The 20,515-nt window shown below is 32.0% G+C and overlaps 5 protein-coding genes across 7 annotated transcripts in view; 1 reads left to right on the top strand and 4 right to left on the bottom strand.

The window, feature by feature from the left end:
- LOC100119509 (protein vestigial) overlaps positions 1-20,515 on the bottom strand; it is a 397,514-nt gene that overhangs the window by 97,079 nt on the left and 279,920 nt on the right. The gene's annotated exons all lie outside the window — the stretch shown is intronic.
- Positions 3,313-9,916, bottom strand: LOC100679772. Of its 2 annotated transcripts, none has more exons than XM_031928965.1 (4): positions 9,785-9,916; positions 4,142-4,220; positions 3,618-3,916; positions 3,313-3,546 (listed from the first exon to the last, which is right to left on the bottom strand). In XM_031928965.1, exons 3-4 carry the CDS (start codon positions 3,912-3,914, stop codon positions 3,517-3,519), a joined length of 327 nt encoding a protein of 108 aa, XP_031784825.1. In that variant the 5' UTR covers positions 3,915-3,916; positions 4,142-4,220; positions 9,785-9,916; the 3' UTR covers positions 3,313-3,516. The 2 variants fall into 2 exon arrangements, with proteins under 2 accessions (XP_031784825.1, XP_031784824.1); XM_031928964.1 differs by lacking the exon at positions 9,785-9,916 and adding an exon at positions 9,408-9,731.
- Positions 7,738-9,401, top strand: LOC107981436. Its single transcript, XM_016987390.3, has 3 exons — positions 7,738-8,600; positions 8,678-8,846; positions 8,933-9,401. Exons 1-3 carry the CDS (start codon positions 8,463-8,465, stop codon positions 9,115-9,117), a joined length of 492 nt encoding a protein of 163 aa, XP_016842879.1. The 5' UTR covers positions 7,738-8,462; the 3' UTR covers positions 9,118-9,401.
- Positions 12,432-15,832, bottom strand: LOC100119157 (beta-galactosidase-like). Of its 2 annotated transcripts, XM_031928938.1 has the most exons (11): positions 15,624-15,832; positions 15,376-15,545; positions 15,142-15,292; positions 14,969-15,032; positions 14,793-14,887; positions 14,469-14,699; positions 14,221-14,392; positions 13,894-14,012; positions 13,578-13,620; positions 13,207-13,523; positions 12,432-13,122 (listed from the first exon to the last, which is right to left on the bottom strand). In XM_031928938.1, exons 1-11 carry the CDS (start codon positions 15,690-15,692, stop codon positions 12,691-12,693), a joined length of 1,863 nt encoding a protein of 620 aa, XP_031784798.1. In that variant the 5' UTR covers positions 15,693-15,832; the 3' UTR covers positions 12,432-12,690. The 2 variants fall into 2 exon arrangements, with proteins under 2 accessions (XP_031784798.1, XP_001602984.2); XM_001602934.5 differs by having other exon boundaries at positions 13,207-13,620; positions 15,624-15,830.
- LOC116417179 lies at positions 15,987-18,186 on the bottom strand. Its single transcript, XM_031928954.2, has 2 exons — positions 17,164-18,186; positions 15,987-17,068 (listed from the first exon to the last, which is right to left on the bottom strand). Exons 1-2 carry the CDS (start codon positions 18,110-18,112, stop codon positions 16,884-16,886), a joined length of 1,134 nt encoding a protein of 377 aa, XP_031784814.1. The 5' UTR covers positions 18,113-18,186; the 3' UTR covers positions 15,987-16,883.

Below are 20,515 nucleotides of genomic sequence, written 5' to 3'. Positions count from 1 at the left end.
ATATCCCGAAAGGTTAAGAATATCATCGTAAATCTACGTTAATGAAATAGATGCTATCAGATATTTTGATAAGTTTATTATTCGATCACCTGAGATTAGAATTAGATAACCGAGCTTACATAAGTATTTATTATAATTTTGTTATTTTTGAAGTTCAAAATTGACGTTTACTGTTAAGTTGGTATCTTGCATTTTATAAAATAAATTATTACGCAAATATTTTGGACTATACACATGATAAATATATGTTACGGTAATACTTATTTATTTTGAAAAAATTTCAAGGTTATAAAAAGCCTCGACGAAGGCCAACCTATACATGCAGAATCATCATGAAAGCCTTTTCATGCTCAATTCATTTTATTCCAAAAACATACATTAACGCTTACAGAAAATAATGGGAGTAATAACCATGGTAGAAATCGATATAAGTTTAAAGCTACAACATACCACGTATTACTAGAGATGGGCGAAAAATAGGTCCATTTTTCGACCAGCGATGAAACGCTTTTTCGGACATTTTTTACGCATTTATTGGAGTAAGAATAGAGTCATACCGTATTACAAGGAATTTTCAAGCTTGTAAAAATAGATTTCATTGTCTAAAGCAAAGCACAGGTGATAGCTAGTTGATGGCTACGAAAGTACTACGCAAAATAAGTCAGGTCAAAAAATTGAAAAAATAAGAAAATCACGAATATCTTCGTATGTCGTGCTTGTATAACTCTAATTGACGGTTAATTGTGTAAACCGTTTGGAAATCGATTAAAATCCGTAAGCCTCTTTGAAATTAGTGTACGACACAAGGAATAATATCAATACGAAAGATTAAGGTTATGTTCATTCCAACAAATGCTCAAGAAATGGGAGAAAAAGCGTTTCATCACAAGCTATGACTGGGCTATTTCTCATAGCCATTTCATAGTTTACAGCCCATTTTAAATTTTCGAATTTCTACCAAGGAAGTAACATAATTTATTCAGTATAATCATGGTCTATAAACAAGCTTGTTTTTTTAGCCAAGACTTGACCACCGATGAAACGCTTTTTCAAGCATTTTTGAGCCATTTCTTGAAAAGCATAGCCCAAGCTAGTTTTTAAATATTAATTGGATAGGAAAGTTGATTATAAGGCAAAAGTGAATTTGTATAGGGTATGAAAACAAGCGAAGAACTGACTATTATTATTAGGGTAATGTAAGTGTCTGGATACTACCATTATCGTAGCCATTTAATTTCTATGAATGCGCTAGTTTTAAGATACGTATATGTGATACATATACGTATATAGGTATTTTCGTGGCCGGAGATTAGTTTTTAGTTATATTAATTAACTTATTAGTATAAAACATTAAGAATAATCACTATATATTTTTATATAATGATTATTATTAATGTTTTACAATATAAGTTAATTATATAACTAACAACATTGAATATTTACTAACAATTTTGTATACATTTTTGCTTGATATTTATTAAATTTACAACTTTATAAAAAATTAGTTTACAGTCTATCTTAAATGATTATTTGTACTGTAAATTAAAAAACACTTATCAAAAATCTTTACGGTAGTAAATTGAACTTCGATTCTAAAAGTTTAGTAATATTTGAATGCATAGCAATAAACGTAAAATTAAATTAATTGTTCTTAAAATTACCTAAATACACTTCGTCGAATTCTTCTTCTGAACTATGTTCTGGTGATGGCGTATCCTCGAAATCTTGAAGTACGTCGAAACGTACATTCGTTGATGCTATTAAATCAATTTCTGCATCGTCTGATAAAGAGAATCCGTTGATGAGTGGATCAGTTTCAACGTGAAGTCGTGGATACTTTGGAGAAGGTTCAACTGCCTCGGTATCAAGCACTCTTATCAATCCATCACTTGTTCCCACATATTCTGGTCCTGTTAGGACAACTTGCGTCTCGATTATTTCTTGCTCTTGTGAAGTGGATGTACTTGGACGAACATGCTTTTTGTGTAGCTACGTAGACTCAGAGGAATCAGAAGGCTCTGATTTCTTCGAGGTGTACCAGGATCCGGCATTAGAAAGAACATTACTCAAAGCAGTTATCATATCTTTGTCAGAGGTTTTAATATGAGATATTGATCTTCGTTCAATTATAAGAGCTGAAAATGTAAATAAGTTAAATTAAAACGTGCCTTATCCAGAATACAATTTCTATGTAGTATAATATAAAAAAAAATATTACCTTCAGCTAAAGAAAAAAATTGGTTGGCTTCATGACATATTTGTGCTTCTTTTGCTTTACAGCTACATACTGTGCGGCCACTTCTCTGGATAAATACATTTTCAGCATGTTGACTATAGATCGGGATAATACAAATGTTGGGTCTAATCCAGTTTGTAATACATTTGTCTGAAACAGAAGAAACATTTATTTTATTTTTATTTTAATTGTTAATATAAACTTTTGATTAAAACTAGGCCTTACCACTGCTTCATTTAATTCTTCATTTTTTCAAATCAGCATCGAAAGCCTGAAATTCTTGTACAGTTTGAAAAGGAATCTTATAGTTGAATTTGTCACAAATTTGCTTAATTGTACCAATATATTCTTTGGTAACTGTGACATTCTTGTTCAAGAGTGTCTTAAAGTTTTGAACCTCCTGCTTTATTTCATTCGTAGTAGTTTTCATCTCTTTCATATCAGCTTTCATTTCAAGTACGTACCCTGTAAAAACATAGTATCATGATCATTAGATTATAAATAAAATCGTATGCAATGAATTTCAATAAAAAATAATTACCGAGTAAGACTTGATATGGGTTTGCTTTAAGCTTTTTTTTTTCATTTGATACAGAATGTCGATTTCTATTAGCATCAACATTATCTGAAGGCACTAAGGAAGATTCTGCTCCTGCATTATCAGTAGCATCAGAATTCAATGACTGTGCTTGATTTTCCGTTGGCATGTATACATCTTCTGCTAGATAACCTGTCATAGAAAGATAGAAGTCAGTCTCTTATTGTAGTGTATGAATAAAATTATACTTTATATGTATTTTATTAATGAGTAGAAACTTACTTTTTGCTTGCATTAATAAGTCAGAGCTGTTTTTTTGTACGGAGTTGCTGTTTACTTTTATGTTGTTTGTGATTTCAGCTAGCATTGGTCTAGGAGGGCACGATGAAACTGTTTTCTGCATTATACTGGAGTGCGACAACAAGTATTGACTGATCTAAATAAACAAAATAAGGCATAAAAAATTTGTTCGATTAGGTGTAGTAAAAGCAATAATAAGAGACGTATTACATAAGTATGCAATTATATGGCGACTTACCATTTTGGCTAATTGCTTTCAATGAATTGGTCTGGTTACAAGTTTCTTGCAATGAATTCGTCTGCTTATGGATGAACTGACTATATTTGGCAGCAGCATTCATGAACTGCTGTTGGCGTAACTTATCAGCAGCTTTCTTTTCAGCTTCAGGACTGCTCTCAGCTGATTCCACAGTCAAAGCTGTTTCCTGATGTTCTAAAGCCTTCATTTTTTTAAATGCTTCATTGATGTTACCTTTAAATATGAAAAGTAATTCAGAATTATTAGTATTGGAACTTGTTGAGATTAGATATCGAAATTCATACATAAAGAACTTTTTGTAACGTTACTTTATTTGCCTTTCCTCTTATTTTAACGGTGAATTGTTCCCAGCCAACAGGTGCATCAGATAACTCCTCCAGAGCCTTGTTTAGTGCATTGTACTTTTCCTTAGTATAAGGATGTGATGGATATTTTGCAAAGCACTTCTTTTTGACATTATCAAAAGAAATCCACTTCGTAGCAACAATGTCAACTTTACGGACACTGGGTTTTCTTCCACAAGTGACAAATTCCACAATATGATATGGATACGTTTCTAGCCAAGTCTCGTTGCCAGCCATTGCTGAAAAATATTTTATATTTTTATTAAAAGAGAAAAGTTGTAGACTTCATGAAAGGATTACAATTCATACTGATGACAATGCTAACCTATAAATTAATTGGAGCAGAAAAACATCTTTAAAGCAACAAATAGGTAATTTAAGTTTGTACATTAATATAGTAATGTACTAAAAAACGAAGTTTGACATTCTGATAAAATAAAATATTTATTTTTATAAATACTTACTGCAAGCGTGACGCTTCTCGAAAAGGCAAGTGATAACTGAAGAAAACTCATCAGACTAATTTTCTCCTATTTTTTCTGACTTGAATTTCGGGGAAAGAGAGTCCATCATTAATGTTCGATTAAGCACCCGATCAGAAATTACAATCCGGTTGCCGGACCAGAACATAAGGGCCTGATCAGGGGGAGTTATAGAAAATCTTCAGGTACCTTAACAATGTGTAATACGGCAAAGCATATGGCCCTTATCAGGTAACCTTATTTGCAAAAGAAAAGGTGAGTGGGGAGAATTGCTCCGGAATGGAGCCGTAACAGTGCCTGTACTTTTACTGAAGTAAGGCGTGTATCTGGGAATTTCTCATAACCTGAAAAAAAACATGTATTTCGACTAGAGGTAAAACTAAAATAATTGTTTAACATTTAGTTAATACTTATTTATAAAACAAGATGAGTGAAATAATTAGAGCGCAAATATGCAATAAATGGCGAGTTCGAGCATTTCGAACGAGAAAAAGAATACAGTCTGAGAATATCAATCGTGATCATTTTTATAAAAAGGAATAATGATATGCGTGAGCAGAAGTTGTAGTTGATAATATTAATATTCCTTCATACAACGAACCTACAAAAGTTTCAAGTAATGGTTTTCAAACTGAATCTAAAATGTTCAAAAGCAATTGTAATATTGACTTTGAAAGTGAAATTAAATCAAAACTTGATAATAGTGTCTATAATAAAGGAAACTCCACAAATTGTAGATTTAGTTCAGATGATGAGTCATCTACCAGTGACTGTGATAGTAGTTCTGAAGATGAAGCAGAAAATAACTCCAAAGCTGACTGTTCTATTGCAATGGCTCTAAGAGAGTGGATAATAGAAGAGAGTGTTTGTTATCGTAAAATAGATTCACTGCTATCTAAATTAAAGCCTTTCATACCAACTTTGCCGCTTTCTCACAAAACTTTATTAAAATTTAAACCATTAAATAGCTACAAAATAGAGAAATTTAATAAAGATGATATTAATGATGCTTCGGAATTCCTATACTGTGGAATTAGTAAACAGCTGCAAAATACGGTTAATCCAAAACTACATGATTCGTCAGTATTAGAACTGCAGTTCAATATCGATGGACTGCCAATTTTTCAATCGAGCTCAAAAGAATTTTGGCCTATTCTAGGAAGAGTGTGCACTACGAACTTGAACATTTATGAGCCTTTTATAGTAGCTATTTATTATGGAATTGGTAAACCAAAAAGTGCTGAATTATACTTAAATAAGTTTATAGAAGAACTTAATACAATTTTAAAAACTGGTGTTCAGATACAAGAGAGAAATTTTCAAATTAAAGTGAAATGTTTTGTATGTGACAGACCAGCTCGCTCATTTGTAAAATGCATTAAGGGACACACAGGGTATTTCAGTTGTGAGCGTTGCATTCAATCAGGTTCTAGAGCAGACAATCGCACTGTATTTCCATTAATAGATTGTGAAAAAAGAACAAATGTATCATTTAGATTACTAACAAATATTGAACATCATAACAGTATTTCTCCTTTAACCTTAGTGAAGCCTGAAACAGATGTGGTGAACGATTTTGTATTAGATTTCATGCATCTAGGTTGCCTAGGAGTAACTAAAAAACTCTTAGAATATTGGACTGGAACAGGAAAGTCAAAGTTAAGTAAAATAAGTATTATGTCCATTAGCCAAAGGTTAATGAATTTATCAGGACAAATTCCTTGTGAATTTCAACGTACCACCAGATCATAGGGTGAAATGTCTAAATGGAAAGCTGTGGAGTTTCGTTTCTTTTTATTATATTGCGGTCCACTTGTATTAAAAGATGTACTTTCAGCTGAACAATACAAACATTTTTTACTATTCAGCTTAGCATGTAGAATCCTTTCATCAGATGAATTGTGCCAAAAATATATTGATCATGCAGAGATATATTTGAAAACTTTTGTGTAAATAGCAGCTACATTGTACGGACTTGAATCACAACTTTTAAATATGCATTCATTGGTTCATTTAGCTGATGACGTGACGACAATGGGTTGCTCTCTAAGTCACATAACAGCTTATCCGTTTGAAGACAAATTAGGAAAAATTAAAAAGTGTTTGCGTGGTGGATATAAACCATTACAACAGTTATGTCGTCAAATGGAAAACGCTGATCAAGAAAAAAACTAAAATATCTAAGAAAGACTCTTTTGAAGTATTAAGAAGTAAAAATGGTACTACTGCAGTGAATATTATTAAAATTAGATATCTGAATTTTGTTTTGACAACAAAAAGTCTAAATAATACCGTTATCTTAAAAAATGGAGACATTATAAACATTAAAAAGATGCATTGTTTGTCAACAATTATCAATGTAAACAGTATTGAAACAACTGGAGAAAAAGTGCAATTAGCTCATGATGCTTTCGACTATCCTACAGAATCATCATCACTTGATATATTTGAAATAGAAGAATCAAATGAGACTCAGACTTTATTTTTTCCATTGCAAGAAATTAAATACAAAGCAGTTAGGCTACAAATATTCGGTTTGAATACAGATAAGAAAAAAACATATATTCTACAAATGCTTCACGGAGGGGATTCGACAGAACAACTGTAATAGACAATACAAATTTGGTAAGTTCTTTTTTAATAGAAACATTTGAATATAATGTGAAATATTAAAATTAATTAAATAATTGAATTTTTTACCTCTTTTATAGGTAGTGACTTATCTGCAGTCATAACCTCAAAAACATTGTTCTGTTAATTTTTAATATGAACAACTCATAAGCTATACTACTGGAGTTGAAAAAAAACGTTATAAAACAGTATTTGTCGATCAAGAAGATTAAGCAATTGTAATTGTCTCAGCTTATCTTTACTATCCGACTCGCCGGATCCGGGCCTGATGTTCACCGTATTAGATTCCGGAATACGTCGGTAACACAAAATATTGCCGCAGATTAGACTGCAATCAGACTGACCGGGATCTTCAATTCCCATTTCGTGGAATAGCTCATTTTCTTATTAGAAAACATTGCACATGTGTATCTACTTCAGTACTACTACGACTACTGCTGCATCTACTCTAGTTACTTCAATACCATTTGGCAGTGAGTGATCTTTCAATATTAATTTTTCATAATAATATAAAATATAATCTGTATACATAATTTTACTTTTTATTTGCAGATCATGGAAACGGAAGAACATGCTACAGAGGCCCTGACAAGGACACAAGAAGAAGATGAAATGGAGACGCATTCTACACCACAAGACTACGTATTGAATATTGATCCAAATGGATTTTTCTTAGTATAATTCATCGACACCTGCCATAAATTGCTGAATAATAGATTAGAGGTAGTGCCAGTACCATTTGTTACCGAGGAAGATAACAAGTATTCATCAATGTTTATTGAACCTCCATACACAAAGAAAAAATTGTCCAGTCTTCAAAATTCAATTAAGAATAGAGCTGCTACACCACAAATGTTATCATATTCGTGTCAAATACTTATGTATAATGGTATGACTTTTTTATTATTATATACACGTATTCTTTTGCACAAAGTTGAGAGTTTTTTTGATATTTTAGTATCTTATGAACCATTAATGGAACATTTACTCCAGTGCACCAAGACGATTGAAGAAACAAATCAAGAGAACCTTGATGATTTACTGCGAAACGTACCAAGATTATCTACAGGTAATGCTGATTTTTAAATAGACAAATTTTTGTAATGCATACCTGAACTTACAAAGTTCTTTGCAACTTATGTTATTAATTATTGTTTACAGATGATACGCTTGGAGAAGGAGACACTGAGAGGCCAATCGAAGAACTCGTTCCAGTAGAGAATGAATTGTCTAGTATTGCTGTCAACAATAATTCAACGATTATTGATGATGATGGCATTTCAACTATTATTGTTGACAACAACAATAAAACTATTATTGCTGACGACGACAATTCAACTAGTATTGCTCATCATGAAAAGACTTCAACTAGTATTGTTAATGATAACAATTTCATCACCGCTGAAAATCCAAATCAAGAAAAAACTATTGGGGATAATTCTGCAATGCTAATGTCCAGCAACCTAATGGAAGTTATTCAAAACATTGTAAAAAAGGAAATGGATAGTAAGTTTATATAGAAATTTTAAATTATTACTTTACAATTGCAGACGCAGTCCAATGCATAAAAAGTCACACCGATCAGCAATTCAAGGAACTAGGAACTATAGTCACAAATATAGGTAAAGATTTAGATCAAGGTAAAGTGCTGCTAACGGAAAGAAGGCCATTAATGGAGCAAGAAAATATCATGTCGTATCATACATTTAAGGAGACCTATTCGCAGTATAAATTCCCTTTACAATCCATAGCTGAATTTACAGATTTCAACAACGACATAAAAGAAAATTCTGATTTGAAACAGGATTTAGTAAGTGCAAATATTTTTTAATAATTTATTATCTTTTGAAATCTAAAAATGAGTGTTAAAATCATAATTAATTCTAGAAAAAAGTTCTCTATTCCAACATCAATACTGAAAACAGTATTAAAGTCAATTTGACTACAATCCTTAAGAACTTTGCATCCGGTGCACTCATTACACAGCATACGGCTCAGAAAGAAGTGCAGAAAAAACCTGTTTTGAGCTCAACTATGTTATTCAAATGCATAGAAGGTAATTTCAATTCATTATTCTAAATAATTACATTATTATTTGATCTTTTATCTAAATCATTAATAAAAATATATTGTTTATTACAGGTGCAATATTGGAATGTTATAAAGAGGCGTTCAAGTTACAAAATAAGGTTTTTAATGCTGATGCTAACTTGGTTCCAAAGGCATTGGGTGCAGTAATAAATTGTGCTGCTGATTGGGATGGAAAAAGTCAAAAACGTACCAAGAGGAGCAGAAGAGACTCTCATTCTGATGATTTAGAAGAATAATAATGTATTTAAAATAAATAAGAAATTGGAAAATTAAATAATTCGTTTCAAAATAAAAATTCATTTTTAAAGTCACATCCAGCAATTTGGGTCGGATTAAATGACTTCAGGCTATTGGATCCGGCACTGCTAAGGGCCGGAAATATCTGCCAAAAAGCTTAAAAAATTATTAAATTAAGGCCCGGATACGGTCCTGATCCGGGCATTAGAAAATCAGCTTGATTCAGATGCCTTATAAGGACCTGTGTAATTGCCGTATTACACATATTATAAGGTCCTTGTCAGGTTACCTGATCCGGCCCGGATAAATTACTTCAGGTGCCTGAGCAGTCCCTTATAAAAACCGTATGACGATTTCTGATCGGGCAGTAGGAAATGCCGAGGACGTCGTAACCATAGCAACCATGATGTAGAGGTTAAGATGTTCAAAACTTGAATCTTTAAAATAAATTTAATAAAAAAACGCAACAATGATCATAACTTGTTGTAAATAATTCGTGAATCTGAAAAAATGATGTTTTTAATGACCCCGAATGAGTATTATGCTTAACCTCAACTTTTTTGATAAGAAAAGTTTGGTTATAAAAAATGTTGACTTTTTTAAATTGAAGAAAAAAAAAGACCTTAAAGACAATTTTAAATCATAGTAGAAACAATATTTACTTACCTATTAATTAATAGTGTTGAATTTCATTGATCAAATGATAAAGAACCTTAGTGTAACAAAGGGACAACAAAGCTCCGGATCTCATCTGCAGCAGAAAAATTGACTGATATCTTGATCAATTTACACGACAAGCTCTCGAGTGGCACAGTTCTTGAAGTAGATCTTTAAGTAGATCTTGAATAGTTTACATTTTCTATTTCATAAATATCTAACATTGCAGAGTCACAAGGATAGGTGTACAGCGACTTCTTGATTTTATACTTAACTACTTTTAAGTGAATTTTCTTTTCATTATCTAATATTCCAACTATTTGAACAATATCTCCACTCTTAAGTTTAACTGAATTATCTGGATGCTTAGCAGAAAACCACTGTTGTTTGTACATCAATTGTTTAATTTTTCCTCTATTATTCTTAAAGATGACTAATTCTTGAGGAAGTTCAACCACTTGACTGAGTATTGATCGTTCTTCATGAATGCGTCGACAATACTGTGCAATAGTTCTGTGAGGTGATAACAACACATTTTTTATTTGTCCTAATTCGCTTTCATATGGAAAAGCTGAGATATCATTGAGATTGCACTGCATATTCTCTACGTCATCTGCCACATGACATAAATTATGTATATTTAATGACACAAACTTTGCTCCATATAGTGATACAGCATCTTCAACAAATTTCATCAGGTAATTTCTTGATAAATTAACGTAAGACACTGCTTCTTTACTAGTTAAAATACGACAAGCGACATGAAACAACAGAAAATGATTGTATAAATTTGCTGGAAGAATCTTCTTAAGCACTATTGGTCCACAATATAAAACAAAAAATCTATGCTCAACCGCTTTGAATTTGTCGTAATCACTGGATGATCTCATTTTTCTTGCAAACTCTTTAGGTATATCCACTTTCAACATTTTAATTTGACGATTTAACTCACTTTTTTGGTCTGCACTTATTCTCACATTCAAATCACCGGTCATCCAGTTTTCAAATAATCTCAGCATGCAACCTAAATATAATAAGTGCATGGAATCTAAAACAAACTGATTAACGAGATTAATCTTTGGTGTTATAGCTAATAGAGGTGATGCATCATTGTGATGATCTGAGTCCACAAACAATCTGAAATCTTCATCTGTTCTTTTGTTTCCAAGTGACGCATAAACTGTCACACCATCAACTTTATAGGCTACAACATCACAGCGTTCACAACCATTAAAGCTTGTATGTGATTTAGTACATTTCACTTGTGATCTGGCAGGCGTGTCACAAACAAAACTTCTCACCATGACTGTAAATTCTTCAGACTTGATAAGAACTCCATTCATAAGAATTTCGTTGAACTCGAGTATAAAAGGTTCAAAGAACTTATTATTATCTTTAGGTTTTCCGTTCCCATAAAACACTGACACAGTAAATGGTTTGTAAATTTTAGGCATCGGCTTATAGTACACTCTGCACAAAATAGGCCACATGGTTTTAGGACTTGATTTTTTAATCTTAACACCATCAATGCTAAAGTCTAAAGGGAGAATTTTATTTGGATGTAAGAGCGGATTAACACATGCCTTGAGTCCTTGCTTAATACCTAAGTATGAGAACTCTGCCTCTGACTGATCCGTATCCATCATTACGTCAACAGTATACTGAGCACTTGAGGTATGTAGAAAAGTACATGAACTGATTGGAATTGAAGGTAAAAGTCTTTTATGTAAAATTTTCAATAACAAATCTAGGTGTTTCTTTGGAATTCTTGACTTCACAGCCCATACTCTTAACTCACTTATCTCTGGTTCTTCATCCGCACTGTAGTGATTATTTTGTAAATGATTTTCTTCTAAACCAAACACAGTGTCACCTTCGTTATCCACTTGATCTTCTTCGTCAGAATGATTTATGTGTTCCCAGTGTGATAAATAATCATTGCTGTCATCACTATCTTCTAAACTAATATCACTTTCACTGTAATCACTGTCAATATTATCAATATCACAAAAGTGTGACTCCTGGTTTTGATGTAGATGTGATTCCAAAATTTCTTGATGAGTTATACTATGACTCGGCACTATTTCCCTTTCATCAAATCTTGGTGTATCAACTTCTCTAATCAAATCAAAATATTGAGCTGGAAGAAGTTTACGTAAGCGATGCCTACGAACACGTTCAGTACTTCTACTTCTGTCCATTGTTTAAAATAAACAATTTCAATAGTTTTCAAAGGACCATTTTGGAGCAACAACGTTCATTTCGGAGCAACCATGTGAGCGCTTTTGGAGCGTATCGAAAAGGTTAGGTTATCGACTTCTGCTATAACTACTTACGACGTATTTATTACTCAGTAAATGGCGTTGACAGTCAAATACGTCCGAATATTTTGAAATTTAAATTGAAAACCTCGTTTACTGATTTATATAAGAAGGTGCTAACCCCTTTAAAACTATATTTTTTAACGAAATATGTTTGTCCAATATATTAAAATAATATATTAAGTCATATAAAAATTTAAACCATTTACTATAATCTTATTTTTATTGGCTACTTTTTAGATATTAAAGCAGCACTATTAATAGAAACATTCTTCATTTATGGCTGGTATTTACTGAGGATTTTGTAGGTAGTAAAATGAGATAAGCTTTATTAAATAATTTTCACGTTTTATCTAGCTAAGACTTTCATATTTTGTAGGTATTAGAAATGTTAACATCTCTACTGATTTTTCATACTTAGTTATTAGTTTTCAAACTATTAATAATATTTGGATTTCTACCAGGGAAATTCATTATCGAAAAAGCAATATTTTATTAGATACTTGTGGCATGGCAATGCCCGTCATATTAAGAGTCGTGTAATTTAAATATAGCTTAGCAAAAAATTACACGTATGTCATAAAAAAAAAAAAATTAAAAATCATCTATCTTAGTCACATTTGATGGATAATCTAAAATTGGAAAAGACTGAAATTGTATCTGTCGGTTTCTAGGTACATATTCCAATTCAACCAAGACTAATGTATTTTGTCCTTTCTTCAAGTATGGAGCTGGGACGTATAAGGTTAGCTGAGGCCCTATCAATGGCCAGTATCTACCGAGATTGTGATTATTAATAAAAGCGACTCCTTTTCCCCAATCTGCTGTATTTAAAAACGTGTCTTGGGGCTCCCCTGTAATCTTAAAATGACCAATAAGAATCTGCGGACCAGTAAACAACGTTTGTGTTTCTTCCAACGACGATTGGATAACATTTAATGTGGATTCCAAGATTGTATCAAATCGGAAACCAGTCACATTCCACGGCGTAATATTGGCGTTATTTAGCATTACGTTGAATATCCCCTGGAAAATATACCGTTTTTAATTGATTCCTTTGCGTTAAATATATGATTTTATACACTCAACATTATTGTTACTGCAATTGACCTTAAAATCTTCAACATCAATATCTCCAAAGTTAACACGACCTTGATTTTCTACGAGCAATTTAACTTCTTTGGCGTCATCTACTTTTAAAGCAACGTTCATAGCATTGTGTGTTCTGCTCAAAGTTCCTGAAAACCTTCCATCTAAGTAAATTAAAACTCTGTCTTTTGGTACTGCAGATAGAGTAGCCTGATCTTCGTTTGTTTCAGTTGTGGGTAGATTGGCCTCGTATAAAACCAGCCAGTTTGGTAGATTTAAAGCTTCAAAAGTTGGCGGCTCTTTTGCTTGTACCCGCACAGTGCCAAACAATGTTCGAGCTTGAAGATCGAATAGATTTAAAACAGGCCTCATTGTTACTGTGCCATAATTACCTTTTGAAGCTACTGGTATCGGAATATCCGGTATTGGAAGATACTGAACATAAACATATAATTAAATTTTTTTACATATAAACTGTTTTATATTACCAACTCAAACATTTTTAAATTTGTTTAATTTTTGAAGATTTTGTCATGCACGTAATTGACAGTAATTCATTGGGTAAGAAATAGGCAGTACAAAACGAACATGCAATATTTAATGTAGAATTTATAAAGTTAAATTATCGTTTTAGTTTCGTACTTATGATAGAATTTTTATATGCAACGCCAGAAACTTTAACGAAACATTATAATAATTAATGAATACCTTGGAAATGATTTTTTTAATTTCATGATATTTTGCAGTCAGGTCTCCAGCTTCGCTAAGGGGTGCATCATAGTCGTATGATGTTAAATCTGGAGTGTAGTTGTCAAATATGTTAGCGCCTACAAAATACAATGATTTATTAAACACATTATTTTAAAACAATTTAATTTTCAACCGCTTGTGTATGTTTTATCATTAATAAAATTAATACAAGATAAACAGACAAAAATTAAATTGTTAAGCTAAAATGAAATAAAGCACTGCATTTTTTATTCACTGAGGTATTTGACAACTATTCACAAAAATGATAGTAGTCTATTTACTTACCTGAACTGAAGGCAAAGTTAGTACCACCGTAAAACATGTACATATTAACTGAGGCTCCAAGAGATAGCATCTCATCAAGCATTTTAGTTATTTTAAACGTTTCAACTCTTTCAAATGGTTCTTCCCAATGCGATAACCAACCAGGATAGAATTCAGAATTCACCAACGGGCCCTTTATTGTAATATAATATTCGTATACTGTATGTTTAAAATTTTATATCTCTGTTTTGAATAAGCATAATATTTACCTTTGGTTCGAATTCACGCATAAGATTAAAATTTTGTGTTACATTACTTGAAGTACCAAAATCAATTGTTGCATATGCCCCTGATACTGGTCCACAACGAAGTGCTTGTCTATATGAGCCATCAGTAGTGTATAGAAGAGCATCAGTGCCAACGTGGTTTTGAATAATATTTTTCAATTTAGTCATATAATCTTTATCGCATGCATGAAAACTTCCATATTCGTTTTCTACCTAGATAGACGATGGACATGTGTTACTTTTTCTGAATTTCTGTGTTTTCAAAGAATTGAAAAATTAGACAATTTTATAAGATTTCAAGTATACCTGAACCATAATAATTGGTCCACCATTCCCTCTCAGCAATGGTTTAACTCTCGTTAATACTTGGTTCAGATACTCCTCAGCATATTCGAGATACCCTGTAAACATGTTATATAAGTAAAATAAATAATTTGAATATACTACTAAACGTATACCTTCCATGCGTTACTTTAACTTACTAGTATCATTAGTTCGTAATTTAATGCCAGGAACTAAATTCAAAAGCCAATATGGAAAACCACCCTTAAATAGAATTATGGTATCAATAAATAAAAATGTTGAAGTAAGCTAAAATTATAAGATAACAGAAAAAGAAATGTGATAAAATCAAAATTTAAAAATATAGTATTACAAATTCTCTTTCAGCACAAATGTATGGTCCTGGTCTCAATAAAACAAATAAATCTTCTTCTTGTGCCAATTGTAAAAATTTGACAAGATCTGCATCTCCATCCCACACCCATTTGTTTGGTTCTGGCTGATGTAGACTCCACTCAACGTATCTATATACATATGTAACACAACATTTAATACTTCCATATTAGCTATAAAGACTGTAAGATTTATTATAAATAGATACTCTTACGTAGAAAGAGCATTTAATCCAGCGGCTCGCATTTTTCTTAACCTATCTCTCCAGTATTGTTTAGGTGTTCGAAAGTAATGAAAACTACCGCTAACGTATCTAAATGGTTTACCATCCAGTAAAAATTGATTATTTTCAAAATCTATTGCGAAACTTGTACGATTTGTAACCTAATTTTTAAAATAGTAAATAAATATTTTCGATGATTATAATTGAGTATTTTTTTGTAAATCAAAGCTTGTACTTACTTGATCTTTTGTTGCACTGACCGCACATGATATTACTAACGTGGTTATTAAACATCCTAAATAACTCATTTTTATTTATTTCGATCTAGGTATATAACGAATAATTAAAATAATAAAACAAGCATTTTTAGTTTAAACTATGAGCCACCTTGGTGCTCGACTAAACATTGACAGCGAGCAGCTTGGAAAGACAGTGTGATAGTATACTATCTTGAACTGTGATTCTCTTTCACATTTTTCAATAATATTTATGCTCACTGATGATTAAGCAAGAAGGTCGAGAGATAATTAATTTTTCGCTTGACTTTCTTCAGATATAAGTAAAATTGTAATTTTATTATTAATAAAAATATATGAGAGTACTAAAAACTAGTTTGTATAGAAACATAAGCATAAAATAATATTACTTTCATATACTAAAAGCATAATTTTTTATAATTTACCCATGTTTTTATTTTGTTTATTTCTAGACGCAGAGGCTAGTTGGCCATCGGCGACCAATCAAGATACAAGATGATGAACTATAAGATATAATAAGATATATAACAATTATATCCTGAATGTGTTTACTATTGAAATGGGACATTTAAATTATAATATAAATATAATCTTAAATGCTATATATGTTATAAGAAAACTCTTATATCTAACGTTAAAAATGAATTTTTACTCTCGACCTTCTCCTCTCACATCCCTAACCTGACTGACTCTTCCGAGTTGGCCCAAGCCCAAGGCCCGCTGCACCTCCGGAAATCGCCGTGGAGGAAATCTTTCTTTCATAACATTTCTTTCTGATGACAAAGGTCCGCAGCTGCTGGCCCCTCTTTTCTTGCTTTATCCGCTTTCTTTGCATGATCTTTCTTTAGGAATGTTCCAAGTTATCGTCCAGCCGGATTACAAAATTTTAAAATAGTTAATGGCATGCATACATTTTTTTCAACAATGTTGTTTCGTATTTAATGTTACACATGAATAATCTAAAATCTAAAGATTTATTGTCATCTGTGAAAATGGTTTTTAATACAGTGCCATCCGGTGCAATAGTGACAAACATTAAGGTGAAATTGTTGGACAAGCTTGATTACAATTTGAATTAGAAATTTCTTTGAGTTACGTAGTGTTTTTTCCTTGGGAACTTATGAATTTATTGTTGAAGAAATTAACAAAACAGACAAGTTTTTATATGGGTTTTAGTAGCTAAAAGCGGTCGTTTCTTGTAAATTCTTCCTTAATTTTTCCATTAGTATTTTTACACTGTGCCTAAGAGTTTGTACGGTAATCTTGTGTAATAACTTCCTTCTTATGATGTCCTTGAGAATCCGTTATATCAGGATGGTCACTAGCTGAGAGAACTGTACGTGTAGTTTCGATAAACTGCTGAGTTCGATAGGTTTCAGTTAAACGATGATCATATGCGTTAACTAGTTCAGTAGGATGTCGATGGGCTGCAAAAATGTTAACTTACATTCCTTGGATTTTCAGGTACAAAGTTTAAAGTCTTAAAAAAGTATTTATTTGTATACGTATTAACGAATATTACCTGACGTAAGTGATACAGCTTCTTCTTCCTCAGTATTATCAATTTCTGTTAATGTACTTGTACTTAAAGGAATGTGTTCTATAGTCACGTGGCCAATTGCAGATATATTTGTGGTTGATGGTGCTAACGTCGTATGGGGTACTGTTGTACCTTCGTACACAGGATCGAAAGGTATTTCAGTAGTCGGCTCTCTGGTTGTAGTTGCCTCAGTTGTAGTATAATCTGTTACAGGTTTTAGTTCTAGATGAAATTGTTCTATAATCAAAACTACATTTTGTTTGAATATAATAATTTTAGTATTTATTTGCTCTTTCAGTTTTGTAATATATAACTGTTCAACTTCATAAGCTTGCTGTTTCTTTAATTTTCGTTTTGAAACTTCTCCTCTAAACTGTATCTTCCTTAGTTTAACTGTTTGTAAAATATCTCTCCTTAAAAAATAGTATAGCTGTAATAGTTTTTTTTCTAACCTGGAAATGTTTTGAGATTTGTACTTATTATTGCTCACTAATTCTTGTAATAGTGTCGTTCGTGTAAATCTATAATTATCAATCAACAGAAGCTTAACAGTTATTTCGAGTTCTTTCCATCTTTTTAATATAGATTCTTTTATTAATCGCTGTATATCTACTTCGTTTACATTTTCTACCGATATACTTCTTTTGATTTTTATTAATTTGTTCGATCCGGCCATTAAATGTTGTATTTGGTTATTCTCTTTTGTAACGGATTCTACTGATTCTTTTAAGCTAACTGTTGTTTTTTCATTTTTCTTGGATTTTGTGTCCTTTTTTGAGTTCTGGTTTAATAGCCCGTGATTATGAATAGGTATGATATTTGAATTGTCGTCAAAATCACTGTTTTTAGAATTATTAATTACATCTTCTTCTACACCTTCAATTTCATTCGATTCATGATTGCTGCTTAAATAAATAATCTTATTTTTCATATATTGTAATTTTGACTTTTTATTCAACGGAGATCCCACAGTGGCAAAGAAAAGTGATGCGAAAAATAATAGCTTTGTAACTAAAACAAAAGATGTTATTAGTAGAAGCAATGAAAAAAACTAGTTTTGAAATTACAATTTTGAGCTATGTTTTACTTATCATCTTGAACACTGTGACCCCTCTTCAGCGCAGGAGACAAGTACTATGACGTTAACAGAATCGCTGTTACTATATACGCTTGGTTTTAAACAAGATTTTCTTATCACACAATTGTATACTTACCTCTGAATTTAGAAGATGATGTTTTTTTTTAATTTAGAACTGTTCTGATAATGACTCATTTAAGAAGATCATTTATAGCCTAAATTTAGAACTTAAATTATTTAAACGAATAGGGACGTGAATTATGAGTATTTATAAGTTCCTATCGTATGACTTTCGAATTTATAAAAAATATTATCAATATTGCTAAAATATTTATACTGTGAAACATTAAATAGTCAAATAATAATCATATTCATGAAAATAGTATTTATTATTATCACTTGATCAAGTTAGTTCAAATATGCGGTAGCTTTGCTAAAGCAACTATAAAATGTATTTTGCAGCATCATTTAAACTTGTATGATTCATAGCATGCCTTCGTGTCAACTAATTATAAATTAGTTTAATCCAATTGCAGCAAAATTTAAGATAGTAGGTTACGAGTTATCTTGTTAAGGCATATCCTTTTTAACAGAATCGCTAAAAGAACCTAACGCGCATTATGAGAATTTTCTCAGAGTCATATGCACTTTAAACAATAGTATTCTTAATGTTTTTTGACTCTATACCACTCTATGAAAGTTAGATCATTCTTATCAAATGATTCTGTAGATTTCCGCTTTTGATAAAGATGCCGGATGATTTCTAATGACTGGTAATTAATATGCATCTCTCTACTTACTTATTTAATACTGATTATTAACCAAGAACCTTAGGGCTAATAGAACTAACTAAACTACGTAATATCGTCAATAAATTGTTATCCATTAAGTCTCCTGCTGGTTTTATTTATGAAAATTATAGATTTTTCATTTGAAAATTCTATAGCAGCATGGAGCATCACTGTATCCAAAGGTCACTGAACATAATTTTGTATCATTGATTATTTATTAAAGTTGAATTTCTTTCAATGAATTATGCTCATATTGATTTCTTCTCATAACTTGTTATCAACTTTCTAATACATACATTATTTGATTGCACAAGTTTAAAATTCAATATGAATAAGCTTATTTATAATTAACAATATCAATACTTACTACAGAAGAACAGTTTTCATTGAACTGATATTATAAATTTAGAAATTCACTATTTAATCTGCAAGGTGCATAGGAAGTCGACCCGCATAGTACACAAATTTGTGGTAAAAAAACGGGTGCTTGAATGTTAAACGTACCAGTCCACGAATGTATATAAAATGTATATGTATATATACGTCCATCCATAAAGCGAGCTTGCGTCATCGAAAATCAAAAGTACAGCATCTTTTAGCTCGCTCCTCAATCATCCGAGACTTATATTCCATGAGCTCAGCGCATACTCTGTGAATCGTTTGTTTGTCGTACAGAGCCCGGAATATTACCGACAGCATTAATTAATGCCGTAATGTGCTATTAACAATGCGCTCGCGCGGCAATCGAGAGCGCAATATGATTCTTAATGAATCCCACTACTGATGCTCGATCGTCATAAACGCGCGCAAATAATCTCCTATGAGTGCATTATATAGAGCGTCGCTTGCGCGCATATATAGAATATACGCTGTCGCGATTGAAGTCAGCTTTGGCGCGCAGTGCTGCAGTGCTGTTCGACTGCCATTCACGTATATGCACCTCTTGGTGGGGATACGCACAGAAGTGCGTGCAATCGATTCTATTTTTAAAGCATCGATTTGAACAATTTACCTTTTTTATTTCTAATGTTATTTGTCAGTAGTTAACACATTGTCGATAATAGAAACTAGCTTTATCAAAATTCGACTTCTTGCAATCTCATGATTTTCAAAACGGTAAAACCCAAGATAAACCTACATGCATTCGTATGTTAATAAGCATACAATGTAGCCTGCTATAAATATCTCAACAAAGCTATACTCCACAAATCTTTGCATGGAAATAGTCGTCTACACATAACTCAATTGATCGCCCAGTGGTATGCCGGTCACTTGTATCTCACGAGCAGGATCGGCAGCAAATCGCAACGTAATCACCTCTGGATTGCAACTTATTCATTTCGCGGGACAATTATTATTATTACCAGCTCCGGCGTTCATTTCAGGAGTCGCGCTCGATTTTATCTTCTGGCGCCATCTCTCACGTCTGGTGCATGCCGCTAATGCATTCGCTATTACCACCATC

This window comes from Nasonia vitripennis, chromosome 4, assembly GCF_009193385.2.
Source record: "Nasonia vitripennis strain AsymCx chromosome 4, Nvit_psr_1.1, whole genome shotgun sequence".
Lineage (NCBI taxonomy): Eukaryota > Metazoa > Arthropoda > Insecta > Hymenoptera > Pteromalidae > Nasonia > Nasonia vitripennis.
The sequence above is the reverse complement of the archived record's forward strand: the minus strand, read 5'-3'. Positions and strand labels throughout refer to the sequence as shown.

Excerpts from the sequence above, each read along its gene's own strand:
- LOC107981436 (XM_016987390.3), top strand. The coding sequence starts at position 8,463 with ATGGAGCAAGAAAATATCATGTCGTATCATACATTTAAGGAGACCTAT. Across the intron at positions 8,601-8,677 it reads CTGATTTGAAACAGGATTTA|AAAAAAGTTCTCTATTCCAA; the intron begins GTAAGTGCAAAT and ends AATTAATTCTAG. Across the intron at positions 8,847-8,932 it reads GTTATTCAAATGCATAGAAG|GTGCAATATTGGAATGTTAT; the intron begins GTAATTTCAATT and ends TGTTTATTACAG.
- LOC100679772 (XM_031928965.1), bottom strand. The coding sequence starts at position 3,914 with ATGGCTGGCAACGAGACTTGGCTAGAAACGTATCCATATCATATTGTG. Across the intron at positions 3,547-3,617 it reads CGTTACAAAAAGTTCTTTAT|GTAACATCAATGAAGCATTT; the intron begins GTATGAATTTCG and ends TCATATTTAAAG.
- LOC100119157 (XM_001602934.5), bottom strand. The coding sequence starts at position 15,692 with ATGAGTTATTTAGGATGTTTAATAACCACGTTAGTAATATCATGTGCG. Across the intron at positions 15,033-15,141 it reads TTTGTGCTGAAAGAGAATTT|GGTGGTTTTCCATATTGGCT; the intron begins GTAATACTATAT and ends ATTCTATTTAAG. Across the intron at positions 14,393-14,468 it reads TGCGTGAATTCGAACCAAAG|GGCCCGTTGGTGAATTCTGA; the intron begins GTAAATATTATG and ends ATTACAATAAAG.
- LOC116417179 (XM_031928954.2), bottom strand. The coding sequence starts at position 18,112 with ATGAAAAATAAGATTATTTATTTAAGCAGCAATCATGAATCGAATGAA. Across the intron at positions 17,069-17,163 it reads AGCTGTATCACTTACGTCAG|CCCATCGACATCCTACTGAA; the intron begins GTAATATTCGTT and ends ACATTTTTGCAG.